The 16,018-nt window shown below is 34.4% G+C and overlaps 1 protein-coding gene across 1 annotated transcript in view; it reads right to left on the minus strand.

Moving 5' to 3' along the window:
* Positions 1-589: 589 nt before the first annotated feature.
* The window catches only part of HACD1 (3-hydroxyacyl-CoA dehydratase 1), a 28,791-nt gene continuing 13,362 nt past the window's right edge, over positions 590-16,018 (minus strand). Inside the window, exons 2-7 of the mRNA XM_064284897.1 lie at positions 15,195-15,312; positions 14,993-15,011; positions 14,829-14,917; positions 11,782-11,903; positions 7,219-7,397; positions 590-3,824 (exon numbers count right to left, since the gene is read on the minus strand). Coding sequence (XP_064140967.1) covers positions 3,742-3,824; positions 7,219-7,397; positions 11,782-11,903; positions 14,829-14,917; positions 14,993-15,011; positions 15,195-15,312 — 610 coding nt within the window. The 3' untranslated portion in view covers positions 590-3,741. The remainder of the gene's footprint in view (positions 3,825-7,218; positions 7,398-11,781; positions 11,904-14,828; positions 14,918-14,992; positions 15,012-15,194; positions 15,313-16,018) is intronic.

The raw sequence follows: 16,018 nt of genomic DNA on the forward strand, positions 1-16,018 counted from the left end.
TCTTCCGCAAAAAAAAAAAAAAAAACCCTATTCTAAAATTTTTACTTTCATTATCATTAAAAAGATGTAATACACCTCTAACGCTACAAATTCAGTCTGTTATAGGATACCACATATATGTTGATTTTGGACTGGAAATTAAAAAAGTGATACTGGATTTCATACCAAATGTACATACATGCAAATAAAATAAATGGTAACTTTGAAAAAATTATTTGACTCTCAAAAATCTACGTTCTGCCAGCCGAACACTATTTAAAAAGTCATTTTTCCTTCTTGAGTACACTTAGTATAGATTAACCTCTCCACGTCCTCAGTTCTGAAGATTAATTTCTGTTCTAAAAGTTCAGTTCAAGTTTAATTCAATAGAAACCAGCTTCTGAACATAAAACACAAACCTATTTTAGTCAACTTTGATTAAGTTAAAATCATTCAGGCAAATTATAATTACTTTCTGTCATGCATATTTCTCAGAAACAAGATTATATACCTTTTCTACAATCTTGAGCATATTCCCCTTTTTTGGTTTATTTATAAAAAAAAAAAAAAATGAACAATGAAAATGCCACTCAACAAAAACCCTTTAACAGAGTTTCTAACTGTCCATTTATTTCAAGCTATTAAATTCCATACAACAACAAAAAAACCTGACTACTGCTTTGGATTTTACTCGTTACCACTTTCATGCTCCACATCACTCAAACGAATGGACAAATAAACTGAATCAGTTTTTTTGTTTTTTTTTAAGATATAAAAAAAAAAACGAACATACAAAATGTCTTACTACTCCATAGTATGCGAACATCAAGTTTTTCATTTTATAAACTTGGAACTACATCTTCATTCTGATTCGAAATTAAAGGGCTGGTGTACGACTGTTTTTTTTTTTTTCAGTTATATCAAGTACACTGATAGGGCATTTGTGGCACGTCTTCTTCCTGCCATCCCCTATGGCTATTTCCCTGTTACAGTACTTTTCCAAGGCGGGTGGAACAATTCAATTGCCCGCATCAGAACTGCTTAGCATCTTGCTAAAAATGCCAATTTCTCTACCCCACAGCAACTGTTGCGAAATCACTAAAGGTAAGGGCTCTAGGGTCCTCAGACGACTCAGAAAAACTGTGGTCTGAGAAACATGCTTCTGTGGTCATGATCCTCCAAGGAAAACCACAAGTGTTAAGAGAGCTTAAGAATAATTTTTAATTGTCCAAATTGCATTTAAAAATTTAGGGGTAAGGTACTTTCATAAATCAAGAAATAAATAATAAGGCATTTTTCATAAGTGAAACAATCTCAATATTGTATTATTCATAATGTTAGTAAGGCTGAATATGGTAAGAGTACAAAATGTAGAACAGAATGCTGTAAAGAAATTTTGAACAAAACCAAAGTATATTAATTCACCATTGAGTTTGAGAGAGCATAATCTAGGGGCATAAAGTCAATATAAAGATTGAGTTAACAATATGCCTGGAAATTACATGAATATAAAGATTTAGTACTTTTTAAGCACTTATAAAGACACCAATCTTCACGTATCAGAACACAGGCATATTAATTTGGTTAAAAAAAAAAACTTTGAAATAAAATGTTTTATTTCAAAGGCAGACTCCTACGAATTAGATCAAAAGGACTTCTATTATTAAAATACCTACATGCTACCCTGCAACCAAAATATTAAATCAAAAAAACCCTAAAACACCAAAGTTAACAAACATTCCTGCCAAAAAAAATGGATAAATTAAATCTTACTGCAAGGAAACATCAAACAAACTCAAATTGAGGGACTTTCTACAAAATGAGCATCAATTCAAGCTTTAGTTGATTCAAGCCCTGGCTGGCCTTTTAAAAAGGAAGTTATGGTGACGTAGGATCAAATCCAAAGATGGGGTCACACAGAGCAAGGGCAAAGGAATTTCAAATACATTCTCTTTTAAAAATCAAACTACCTTTTAGCACTTTGTTTTCTACACAAATGACAGTTTTGAACTGCTTGAATGTAAAAGATACAGAAGATAAACTAAATCTAAAGTTTAGACGTTCAGTATATTAATATAGGTCATTGAGTAGGTTGATGCTTTTTCATCTTTATTAAATTACAATTCCTACTTCAAGATATTCTACATCTTAAGGGGAAGAAAAAAAAAACAACAAGGGTATTACAGCTTCTTGAACAGAGTCGAAATTAAATTATTTCAAATTTCAGGAATAGGATTTAAAATATTTTTCACAAGACTTCCAATAAGATAAATAAGTAAACTTCTTATACTAAGCTATCAAAATAACTTGCTAAGCATTTCTGCCATATAAAAATTCAGAATGAAAAGCTGACCAAAGAGAGTAAGAGCAGAACGAACAGTATTTTGAGAATTAGTAACCTAATACATCTTGCTCATTAAAACATTCGGCTACAGAGGAAATATTAAAACATAATATAATAAAAGAAACAGCACCTTTGAAAAATTAAGTTATTAAAACAGTTTGCAAAAACATTCTGAACTACAAACCTACATGAAAAAAAATTTGAAAAGGAGGTGGTAACACAAAACAAGTGATTTTGAAAAATACAGTATTACATGTTGATTGTGAACAATATAGAACACTTAAAGCCAAAATTACACCCACATATCTCCAGTAGGCAGAAGGTTCATTTTCTTTTAATCATGTATTTAATATTCTCTCTTAACTGAGTCAATCAGCATGCCTTAATAAAGGGGTACAGTTTTAAACGACCTACTTATGAATTAAAGCAGTATTAAAGAATCTGCAGTGTATTTTTTTTTTATTATTAAACATGTAGACAGGAGCTTTATTATAAGACTTTTTGCTATATAATGGAATTCAGAATAAAATGTCTTTTTCAGTTCACACCCTGAAACTGTTAGTTACCTAACAAGTACAAAGGGGTTGTTATAAGCTTGACTTTCACAAGACAACTCCATAGTACACAGCAGCCTTTCTCAACCAGGGCTCTGAGTACAACATGGTCTGATGCCATGGTATTTTTTAACAAATGGGGACAAGTATATACCTACACTCTTTCTAACCCCTTAAAGTACTTAAAGTCAGAAAGATGGTCCTTGAGTGGTTAATTCAAACAAAAATAAATTTACTTAGTGGTAGAAATAATTTCAACAGACTAGACATATTTTCAAAGAAAACCTTCCAATTGTGACATCTATTTGAATATTTTTACGCTGCCACTTTGTATCGAACGTCTTACCATAGCAAATTATGTCTATGCTTCCACAATTCTTATTAATCATAAATGCTGCTGCATAACTTTTAAAAAATTGATCCTGGGTTCAAGAAATACCGATACATTATTAACAAGTTATTATAATTCTGTATTTACTTTCATTTGTAAATATCACATAAATACCATAATGTTAAATCATTAAACAAATTTCTAAATATTGATTTAAAAAGTTTTGAGCATACATTGCCAAAATATTTAGTAAAATTAACAAAAATTTTTTTTTTTTTTTTAAGGTAATAGGCCCAATTATTTTCTTCATGCTTGACTCCTACTCAGGAGTTGGTAATACCTGCATAGTTCTTGTAGAAAATGGATTGGGCACAATGTGAAGACAAATACCGGCAAAAACCATGTGTTTCAAGTTATATTTTAAGAAATCATACAATCCATGATATTTCATGAAGTTGTTTATTCTTGTTATTAAAACTTGGACTCAAGTAATCCTGGTTATTCTGGAAAAATCACCTCATTTGTAGGATCAGTTAATCATCCTTTTCCACAATCACCTCTCCGTGAAGCACCTTTCTTCTTTGACGTAACATATGAAAATAGAGTTGTGGAAACACTTAATTGAAAAAAAGAAAACAGAAAAATAAGCTGTTGGTTTAAGTTATTCATACTTGAAACTAACACATGTTAAAGGTGGCAAAGTCTGAGAGTATGTACATTATACAGTTAACTCTCCACCCCTAACTTACTGCCATTCGTAACATTATAGAGCTCACCGTTAGAGTACAAATAGAGGCCCACATACCACATTCATGGAATTCATGGTCCAAGATACCCAGAATGTGCTCTACAAGGGAAGGGGAGCCTGTGTAGGCGGATGACCCGTGGAAAGCCAGAACAGGACCTCCTAAAACATGGCACAGAGAAGCAGCTCCTCTTGGCTGGGTCTAAGGGTAGTCTGTTTTATGCAAACATATAACGTATATGCATGAGGTCAGCTGGGCAAACGGTTATTTGCCCAGTCAAATCTGAAGAATTATTTTGAGCCACTGCTTTAAGTCAGGGTACGAGCACAACAATAAATGTTGGTTGAGTAACATCAGTTATAAACAATATAAATGTAAAAAGACCTCTGAAAATGATAAACAGAATAACCAAAATAATGAACCTAATTACAAGACAAGCTTTCAATATCTTGCTTAGGCAACTTTGGGTAACAATTTATTCTTAAAACTTAGCTCAAACATAGCAAAAATGCATAACAGATTTTCATTTTTAAATTTAGACACTACCCATTTTATAATGCAATCATCATATTACACTTATGAGCCTAAAAGTGTTCAAGTCATGTATACTTAAAGCTAACTGACCAATTACTGCAAATACTTCTATAAAATTCTGAGCTTAGTAGGAGGCCTTGTCACTTATTAGCTGGGTACCTTTTTCACAATTTCCTTGACTTCTCTGATTTTTAATGTCCTTATTGGTAAATGGGAGATAATAGTAATATCACTATTTTGTAGTACTCAATGAGAAGATTTATGTGAATGCATTTAATAAGCAAAGGAAAATAAAATTAGTTGTTATATACTCATATCAACCCAGAGTGGAAAAGCATCATCCTGGTTCACTGGTACTCTGCAAGAGGGACTCTCAAGTAACTGTCACCACAGTCAGCTATTGCCATATGCCAGGTGGTGCAAAGAGTAAATGCACTCTGCTGCTCACACAAAGGCTGGGGTGTGGTTCGAGTCTACTCAGAGGCACCTCAGGAGAAAGCCCCGGTGATCTACTTCTGAAAAATCAGCCAGTGAAAACCCTAGGGAGCACAGTCCTACTCTGACACATATCAGGTCACCGGGAGTTGGAACTGACTCCATGGCAACTGGTAACAGGTTAAAAGTTTCCCAAGAGACCTGAAAAGACAGACAAAATTTACTGGTTTGGAGCTGTGAGCCACCATCCTTCAGTCTCTGGGTACCTGGGGAGATGCTTCAGTGGTCGTGAGGAAGAGGAGAGCCCAATGCTTCAACTTAGAACTGTGAAATGACAGATACTGATGCAGGCTCGGGTTGTGCTCAAGCCATGTTAACTAGATTACCTAAATGTTGGGAAAAGCGAGTGGTGTCAACAAATATTCTATATATACCATTCCTTAGCCCTATTCAATCTCCATCTGGCTCTGGTAGAAAATGTGACGACAGAATCAGGCTGTAACAGTTGAAGATGAGGGAGAAAAACACTATCTAAGTCAATTTTAATTTTAGAAGAGCTTAAAAGTTGGAGACCTCAAGGCACTGGCCAATTTTTATGCTTTTCCTCTTTAGGTAAAAATACAGATGTGTCAGTGTAGATTTCAGAGTCTATAAGCTTTTCTCGCTTCCTTGCAACCCAATGACATCAAAGTCTCTAATTTTATTGAGAAAGGTAAGTGATAGCCTTGCTTTTTCCTCACATCTCCTGCTGTTACTGTTGGGTGCCGCTGAGCTGATGCCAACTCACTGCAACCCCATGTGGTAGAGTAGAAATAGGCTATAATCTTTAGGGGAACAGATCATCAGGTCCTTCTCGCACAGAACTGCTGGGTGGGTTCAAACTGCCAACCTTTCAGTTAGCAGCGGAGCTCAGCCAACCTGCTTAAGCATTGTGCCGCCAGGGCCCCAACGTCCTGCTACTATAAAGTTTCCACCGGTGGCACAAATGGTTTGTGCTCAACTGCTGACCTGAAGGTTGGCAGTTCAAATCCTCACAGTGGTATCACAAAATAAAAGTCTGCTGGTCTGCTCCCATTTAGGATTACAGCCAAGGTAACTTCATGGAGCAGTTCTACACATGAGGTCACCATGAGCTGGAATCAACTTCACGGCAACTACCAAGGATTTAAGGTGATGAGAAATTAGTGAAAAGACTGAATTATTCAAACTATTTTAAGAAAAGCAGCTTTATTATTCTCGTTTATAAACACAAATAAGATTAAAAAGCACTCCTAGATGGTTTTTCCAAGTGTATGCTTAATAAATAGAAAGGAATGGTATAAAATTTTCTTGAATACATGTTTATACTCAGATACATAATTCTAAATGCTTGCATATAGTTCACTCATGCATGCTTAAAAAAAAAAATCATACAATAGAGGAAGAAAGAGAGTCAGGCATAGGAGGAGGATGCACAATGTGTGGCTAATTGCCTCCATTAACAACTGTCTCCTTTGCCATGAGACCAGAAGGACTGCTGGATGGTGGCCAGCTACCATTACTGAACATTCTGATCAAATATTCCATAGAAGAATCCTGATCAAAACAGGGAAAACGCAGAACTGAATTTAAAATTCTCATGGAATCCAGATTTCCTAGAGCCATGACAGTTGGATGAATCCTGAAACTACTGCGTTCAGATAATCTTTAAACTGTAAACCAAAAATATCCTCTGAAGTCTTCTTAGAACCTATCAATAGCTTAGTGTAACTAGTGAAAATGGTCTGCAATGAGCATTATGCTCTTTTAAGAACTATCTGTATGAGATCAAATTGACACAAGCAACTAGAAAGATTACAGAGGGAGCTTAGGGGTAGTGAATTTATGTTAATGGGGAAGGAACAACTCAGAGAAGGAGAGTGAGAATGGTTACACAACTTGAAGAATGTAATCAATGTCACTAAACGGTACACATAGAAACTGATGAACTACTGTATGTTTTGCTGTGTATATTCTCAACAACAAAAAAATAAATAAAATTATATTTTAAAAATAAGATAAATCATACTGAGTTTACTTTTAAGGGATTTTGAGAAAGTAGTCATTTGTGTATCAACTTGTCCTTTTTCCTTAAAAGTCTTCTGACAAACTCCTCTTTCAATTATTTCAAATTACAAATAAACGTGGACTAAACAGAAGGTTGTATTTATAAGCAGTTATTTCTAATTATTTTTCCTTATTTATGAAACCAGTTTATTATGCTATCTCCCCCCAAAATTTAGTATGTTAAATGAAGGTAATAATAAGTATACTTACATGGTATATATGAGACCATGGTTATTAGAAGAAAATAATAGTAGTCAAAAGAGACATTGTATTTGTTTGGAAGTCTTATTGAAAACATTCCTGACTTCTTCACATACGGTAATGCAGCATATATTGTAAGAAGTTCACCAGCAACTCCAACAGGATATAAGATGATAAAAAAATTATATCTGGGGAAAGAAAAACCTTACAGAATTATTTTTCTAGAATAATTGTGGGATTTTATATCATGGTTCTTTTGCTACTATAGTATATCAAATTTTAAAATCCCCTTTCTGTACAGATTGACAATAACCTCACAAAAAAAAAATTAATTTTTCTATTTTAATCATTTCCTTAGTATCACCTTTTTTCTCTCACAGTAGTTTCAATTTTAAATGACACGATCTTAGTAAAATAAGAAGCCAACTTACTTAACAGGACTGAACTACTTCCATTTAAGAAATGTATATGCAGTATTTATCTATTTATTTATTTGTATCATAAAGATAACTTCTTCAACGCATGGAATCATACTGATTTTGTTTTTCTCCTGCTAGTCATTTATTGGCCAAATGATGTGCTTAAAGGCCAATTATGATCCCAATTGTATATCTAAACCTTGAAATTATCAAAGTAGTTCTTAACAGGCGTTTAAAATCTTTTTGTGGTTACTAATTAAAAGACACTGACTTAACTATTACAGAAAACCTATAATACTACCTAAAGCATCAGTAACTACTGAGTGCATCTGAAACTTCTTTCATTAGAAAACGAGTAAGATAAGTAATCTGTTGAATTCCCACATTAAAGGAATATAGCTGAGAAGTCTCATTAAAATTCGAAAGTGCACCTGTTTATCTGCCTTGTGGCAAGCATTCTAACAGAGTATGCCAGCCATCCTTTATGCCTGCAGTTAGGGGAACACCCCACACCTCTACTGATCTCTAACAGGAAAAGCCTAAAGGACCTAAGAAAGTCATTTTCAGCAAGTCAGTTACTATATACTAGATACCACAGAAAATTAAGGTAAAAATGAATAAAATTTATTTATATTTTATCATTTCGTTGGCATTGAGAAATAATTGTGAGGAAAAGTCGAATTAGTATTGTAAGAACCTGGAGACAATTCAGAAATCACCTTATTCCTATATGGCAAGAATATACTAGAATAAGAGACTGGAGAGCAGAGAGCAGGGTCATTTGCCAAAATAGATTAACTGGCAAAGAAAGAAGACTGATCCCTTTACGTCACCTGCCCACCCCCCTCCTCCTTCCTCGGATGTACCCCTGGTTTCTTACTAGCCTTCTGTAGTTTTTTTTTTTTTTTTGTATAATTTAAATCAATCATTTCCTATCTCAATTTTTAAAATCACATAACTGAACACTTTATATTCCCTTCTCAAATAAAATATCCAAATTAATTTTCTTTAAATTTGTTTTGTTTTTACTTTACGTGGCTCTCAAATTTTTTTTTGGTGGTATAGTTGTTTAATAGGGGGAAAGGGCTGGGCGGGGTGTTTAATATAGGGAAAAGCCAATTTAACACATCTACAATAAACTAGTTTAAAGCTATAAGATCAGTGAAAATTTTTAATAAAATGGTAATAAAGTATATAATTTGTTTGAATTTACAGGCACTTTTTTAAAAGTTGCGTTTCGTAAACTGTATCTAAGCTGTTCTGAGGGTGGTGTGGGAAATTTAACTGCCCACAGGCCACGATTAGGTAAAGACATAATGCTTCCTTGAAAATTTCTAATTGTCATTTAAACTTTGGGGGGAATGCATTTCTGAAATTAAAATGGAAATCAATATGAAAACATAACTCATTACACAATTACCTGTTTTGTGTACAAGTTTTCCAAGAACACTTCTAGTATATAAATAGAATCAAGTCTATTCAAACCACTACAGTAGGCCACAACAATTTATAAATAAGAAGCCACTCCTAAAGTGAATTTTTATTTGAGAATAGTAGCTTCAACATTTGAACATAAATATTATTTTAGGTAATTCAATGGGGTTGGCATACATATTTAGACAATCAAGAGCTTCAAGATTTTTGACTTGAAACCATTATTCATGATTATGACCGACACTGTATCATGCTAACACATGCATTTCAAAGTTGAAAAATTTTATAGTACCTTGTTTAACATTAAGGCAACTGACAAACATTTTCTAAACAATGAATTCAAACATGCAGTGGCAGGGTTTTGAACTTTTCCAATAATTCAAGACGTGCAAATGCATTCCGGAACGCCTATGGATAAGGCTGTGAAGATCAACGTGCATGGCCTAAAAGGAATGTACAACATGCACTCTGTTATCTTCTTCAAACAAATCTGCAAATACAACAGATGAAAAAAGACTGCATCATGGTTAGTATTTTTAAAGGTTCTAGAAGCCCAGAAGACTGTGGTCATGCAAAACAGTACTGATATGCACTCAGGGATTACAGTCCAGCAACATTCCAAACCACCAACCTTTTAAAAGGCCCAATCACTGAAAGTAAATAAATTTTCATGTAGAATAAAGATAAATCCAACCATATATAAAAGGTAGCACAGCGTTCTCATGACAGACAGTATGTTTAAGCTCGAATTACAATTTTATAGCATTTACATGCAAAATGGTAAGCCACAAATGTCTAAAATGGCGCTAGAGAATATAAAAAAAGTTTGAAAGAATACATATGTAATTAACAGAGATTATCCTTATATAGTGGGATTATAAGTAATTTTAAAGCTTTTTCCTCTTTTATTTATTTATATATCCTCATTTACTATATCTGAACATGTATAATACATGAGTAATAAAAAAAAGGAGTAATCGCTTAAGAAAAAATGTCAGGCTTTTACTCCATGGGGGATTTAAAACAAGTCCAACTAGCTAAGGACTATCCTCAAGAATGTATTAACATAAATATCAGAGTTTTTAAAAATAAATGAAGTATAGATACAACATTCTTTATATTATCTCAAAGCATTATTTATATTAGAAAAGTGGAAATAATCTAAATTCTAACAAAAGAACTGGTTGAGTCACACTGTGGAATATTGTGTAGCTTTAGTGTTAAAAAGAATTAAAGATCTACATGTACCTGTTCTGACAGAACAATAAAACTCTAAGATATAAACAAATAATAGCATTTATTTATGTTTAAAAAATTCACTTCTGGGTTTTGGCATTTTTGTTAGTATGGATAAATGGATGGATAAACTCCAAGCTGTGTTTCCTTCCGGGGAAAGGGTTGGGTTGGGTAGAGTAGAAACAGAAACTGCCCACGTTTATCCTATATACTTCTGTATTGTATGAACTTTGTACAAGGGAAACATTAATACATCTATAGTTTTAAAAAAGCAATTTCAAGAATGAAAAATTTTCAAACCCTTCTATTCTACATACACGAGATATACACCTTTTAACCTGACTCCCTGCGCTTCTCATCATCTGTCTCCTCTGTTTCAAGAGGATAGACTGTTTTATTCATACCGCATCTCAGGTACAAAATAGAAACACTCCATTTGTTTTTGTTTTTATTGTTACCACCGCTATAAGTACAATATAGAAAATGGAATGAAAAATCTATACTGGCTGTGATTTCTTCTCAAAAAAGCAATCTTATTTTATTACTTTGTAAAATGTCAGTTGCTTAAAGAGTTTAAACTGTTAAAAAAAAAGGGGGGGCATCTTTTCTTTAAAAAAAATGTTGCTTTAGAATAGATATGTTTAGAATTCTTAATAGAAATTTGGTCTACATTCAAAATACAATTTCAAGTAAATGTGACTTTAAAGAAATGTCTGTCTCTGCTACTTAAAGAGAAAAATTTTATATATATATATATATAAAGAAAACCAAACCCAGTGCCATCGAGTTGATTCCAACTCATAGCAGCCCTATAGCACAGAGTAGAACTGCCCCATAGAGTTTCCAAGGAGCAGTTGATGGATTCAAACTGCCAACCTTTTGGTTAGCAGCTGAACCACTGCACCATCAGGGCTCCATTATGTACCTAAGACACTAAAAACTGTGAATGCTGGATTTAATATCAAAATAATTTAAATTAATGTGATAAAAATGCCCTATTTTTGGCAATTATTTAATATGATTTCAAAAGTGCATATTATGCTTTCGAAGAAAGTTATTTAAGGTCCGGGGGAAAAAAAAGCCAAACTCATTGCCATAGAGTCAATTCCGACTCATAGTGACCCTATAGGGTTTTCCAAAGCTGTAAATCTTTACAGAAGCAGACTGCCATATCTGGTGGGTTGGAACTGCCAACCTTTTGGTTAGCAGCTGACTGTTTTAACCACTGTGCCACCAGGACTCCTTTATTTAAGGACAAGTAATGTAATTTGCCTTGCACTGATTTCACTCAAGAGATATATTAATATGATTCATCTCTGGTCATTAAATTAAGCTTTTAGGATGCAAGACACTACTAGTATCTAAAACAACAGCATTCTGGCATCATAGGGCTAAAACACAAGTTTTAACTCTGGTGTTGGCTCAGCACACATAAATTAGCATGCACAGGACTGTGAGAAACTAAACTGCAAGACATCGCCACCTGGCCCATTTAATGAAGTATGGCAAGTGGTTGAGAAGATTGAATGTGTAGAAGGAATAGCGAGTGATCTCTGTCACAGTCCACGCGACCAGAAAAAGCACCACACTCTCCTCATTCTGGATCTGCAGGATTACAAAGAAATCCACAGTGTCGTTCAAATTTGAACTTACTTTTCGGTGAAGATATTTTACTTATTACGTCTTTTATTATAATGGGATATGTTAAGTTAGACAAATTTAATGCAATACAGAAAACATAAATGCTTTCACCATCTTATAAGTGATTACAAACACGCAACTTAAATATGTCCTGTGTATAGGAATGGTCAAATATTCACTTGCTCCTCTCCCTCACCCTTTACTCCAGTCAGTAACAATCATCTCAGGATAATATCAACCACTGAAAACAGAACAGGAACAATCTGGCCCTCCTACTTCCTATTAGTCATTAAATGATACCCGTTTTACTACAGAATTAACTCTTGAATTTTGCCATTCCTCTTCGGCCCTACTACCATTATTTTAATGTAGAGCCATACCATCGCTCATCCAGACTACTGTAACAGTCTCTTATATAGTCTCTCCATTCTTTGTTTTCTTCATGGATGGCAGTTTTCTCTTCAAAATAAAACAAAGTACCAAACAAACAAAAACCAAACTGGCATCAGCTAGTCCTATGATTTAAAAGCTTCATCGGTTTCCCATTGCTTAAGAGACTGGAAGGATAAAATCCTAACACTGGAGCGTGATTTTCAAAGTTCTTTAAAGGCCAAGCTCAGAAATCTCTCTAACTCCATCTACAATCACGCAAATCCCCTACACTTCTTTCTCTGGTGACACTAAGCTTTGTATTATTTCCAGAATATGTTCTGAACTTCTGCATCTTTATACATGATTCTCCCTAATTACAATGCTACTACCTTATTACTCCTCTAGAAAATCCTTTCTTATCTTTTAAGATCCAGCTAGAACACTGTGTCCTCTAGAAAACTCTTCTCAAACTCCCCCTCCCACCTTGAGCAGAGTTATTTGCTCACCTTCTTTTGCTGTCACAGTGCTTTGTTGATAACCACATAATTTGCCAATTTGTATTAAAATTTGCCTGGCTAATCCTTGTACTTCCATCAGCACTCAACTTATATATGCTTCCTCAGGGAAGCCTTCCTTCACTTCCCTCATCAGGCTAACTCCCAAGTATATCATACTGCATTGCATACTGGACTCTGGTTTTAAAGCACTTAACACGAATAGAATTAAATAACGATTTGTATAACCACTTGTTTAACATCTCTCCCCTACTATAGGCTCCACTGGCGAGAACCATTTGTACTGTTAGTCGCCATATCCCCAGCAGTCTAGCTGGCATAGAACAGGTGCACAATTAAAATCTGTTGAATGACTCAACATTTACATGACTAACCCCCTGCCCCACAGCCAGTACACTTGGCAGCTGGGATTGATTTTTGTAAACCCAGAAAATTAGGTATATAGAATGCATTCAATAAACATTGGTTGAATTAATTAAAGAGTAGTGGACAAGTACCAACAGGAGGCTATTGTTAAAGAAAAATAAATAGTAATATTATGCAGAGATCCACTGCAGGAAAAAAAGAGCAAGTAGATCCTTTTCCTCTTTGGTACTAGCCACTCTCATGTTTTTGTTGTTGTCAGTTGCCATCAAATTGGCTCCAATTCATGGTGACCTTATGTATAACTGAACGAAAATGTTGCCCAGTCCTGTGCCATCTTCATGAGCCAACCTCTAGCTTCTCTTTAACTTCTGCTCTCTAGTTAACGTCAGCCATCTCATCTTTGTCTTTATTCCTCCCCAGTCTTCAGACTTAGTGTGGTCTGAGTCCAGCTATTATATTCATTCACTCTATGTAATAATTTCTCCTTTATTCTGTTAATGTTGTACTCCTGCTTCTAACTACTGAGAAACTTAATAAAAAGTTGGGATTTCTGTGTGACATGTTTATGTTGCTATCTGTATGGCAACCACTGGCTAGAAACAGGTAAATCAAGTAAGTTGAGTGAAAGATATAGTACAGAGGGCTAAAGTGTAGAGTAGTAAAAGGGCAGAAGGTCAGCAATCTGTCCCCACATAGACTGGAGGCCAGTGAGTCTACCAGGAAATGCAAAAGAGGTTAAGTATCAGTCCCTGAGCAGAGGAGAGACAAGAAAGGCATCTGAGGAGTGGAAAACAAGCCAGATATCTGTCCTCAAGTAGAAAGGAGGCTACAAAGACTGTCAAGAAGGTCAGGAAACTTGGTCTGGGAAATGTTTCTGTCATGGGTTTAATAAGCTCAAAAACTTGACATAGTCAGCATGGTGTTTGTCTCGTCAGAAAGGGATAAGCCATTAATTAGATTCAGGTCTGTCTTCGGTTATGCCTCAATAAATAATATTTATTTATCCCCAAGTTCCTTAATGTTCCTAACTTCCAGTCTTTTCTATTTGTTCATATCTACAGAACTAGATTTACTTTTTAGGTCTGTTGCAACACTCAATGCTAAAGAATGAAAAATAAACTGCTTATACAGACAACTTCAATTATATAATCAAAGAGAATATCCATAACTTCAACATAAAAGAAATTTTCAGTTAACTCTTCAACAGAATATGAATACTAATTTAAAAAACTGAAAAACATCAGACTATATTATGAATACGAAATGCCAATATTTGATTTTGCTTGTTTTGAAGCCACTCCATTAAAAAACTAAGTCAACGTAGTAAACCCTGGTGGCATAGTGGTTAAGAGCTATGGCTGCTAACCAAAAAGTCAACTTTTCAAATCCACCAGACATTCACTGGAAACTCTACAGGGCAGTTCCACTCTGTCCCACAGGGTCACTATGAGTCGGAATCGACCTGATGGCAACGGGTTTTTTTTTTCTATGTCAATGTACAATCACACTTAAATTTCAACCCAACCCTTTTTTCCTCCAATGGTCCTGCTTCCTGAAATACACAAATGTTATTATTTTAGATTCCTATTAATACTTTCCTATGGGCTGAAGTAGAGAATATGTTCATGTCACTTACTGGTTTTATACTGTGAGTAACGAGCCACACCATAAAGATTCTTGAACTCACTTGGACCCCAGTCACAAGCACAGAAGTAGGTACAATTCCTTAAAGAGAAAAACAAGTCACCTATTGCCCTTAAGGCAATTTATAACAAAAATAAAAATGAAAGCAAAACTTACCAATTAAACAGTGGACTATCTGTAAGTAAAATAAAAAAAAAATCACGAGTTAATAGCATAAAACATAAAATCAATCCCTGTTAACAATGGTATTAAATAAATCCACAGGTGGTATGCATTCAGCGAAATAAGATTGATTCTTCTCAACAAATAAAATTTCAAATAAATGTTAGAACAGAAAATTGTATGATTAAAAACTTACCTCAAGAGAGGCAAATGTCTGGAAAAATTTAAGTGTCTTCTGAACACTTTTATATAAACCTCTGTGTGTTCCTTTCTCCACATAAAAACGTACCATGGCAATAGCTAGGACCAACCACCTAGAAAAAAAGAAAAGAATTTTGTAAACTTCTATCAACATGAATAACTCTGAACTTCCTGAAAAAAAATGCCATAATTTATATAGGAGCAGTATGTTTTATTATGTTCTCAGCTCATTACTTTAAAAAAAAAAAAAAAACTCACAGGAGGAAATGACAAGGGGATATGTAGACTCTATTACAGAACTACATATAGATTTAAAACAATGTCCATTATATTTTTCATTTCAGCAAATAAATCAACAGATTGAAGAAATTAGGTTTAGATACCAAATATGAGATTATCAGAAAACACTGACTAACTATATAAAGGTCCCTTTATAAAGCTGTCAAAAACTGTGTATATGAATAAATACATACTTTACACAAGTATATAATATATAATCAAATGCAGGTACAGAATCATTGTTGTGGATGGAATGGTGTCCCCCCAAAATATGCGCAGTAAATTCTAACCCCTATACCTGTGGCTATAATCCCATTTGGGATAGAGTTTTATTGTTATGTTAATTAGAGAGTATTTGTGTAGAGTGTATCTCAAGCATACATGGGGGAAGACAGATGCCACACCACATGACACCTCCAAGGAACCAAGAAACAGGGTCTGAAAAGAGACAAGGATCTTCCTCCAGAGCCAACAGAAAGCCTTCCTCTAGAGTCAGCACCCTGATTTCAGACTTCTGGCCTCCTAAACTGAGAAAACAAA

The sequence above is a fragment of the Loxodonta africana genome, chromosome 4, assembly GCF_030014295.1.
Source record: "Loxodonta africana isolate mLoxAfr1 chromosome 4, mLoxAfr1.hap2, whole genome shotgun sequence".
NCBI classification, from domain to species: Eukaryota; Metazoa; Chordata; class Mammalia; order Proboscidea; family Elephantidae; genus Loxodonta; species Loxodonta africana.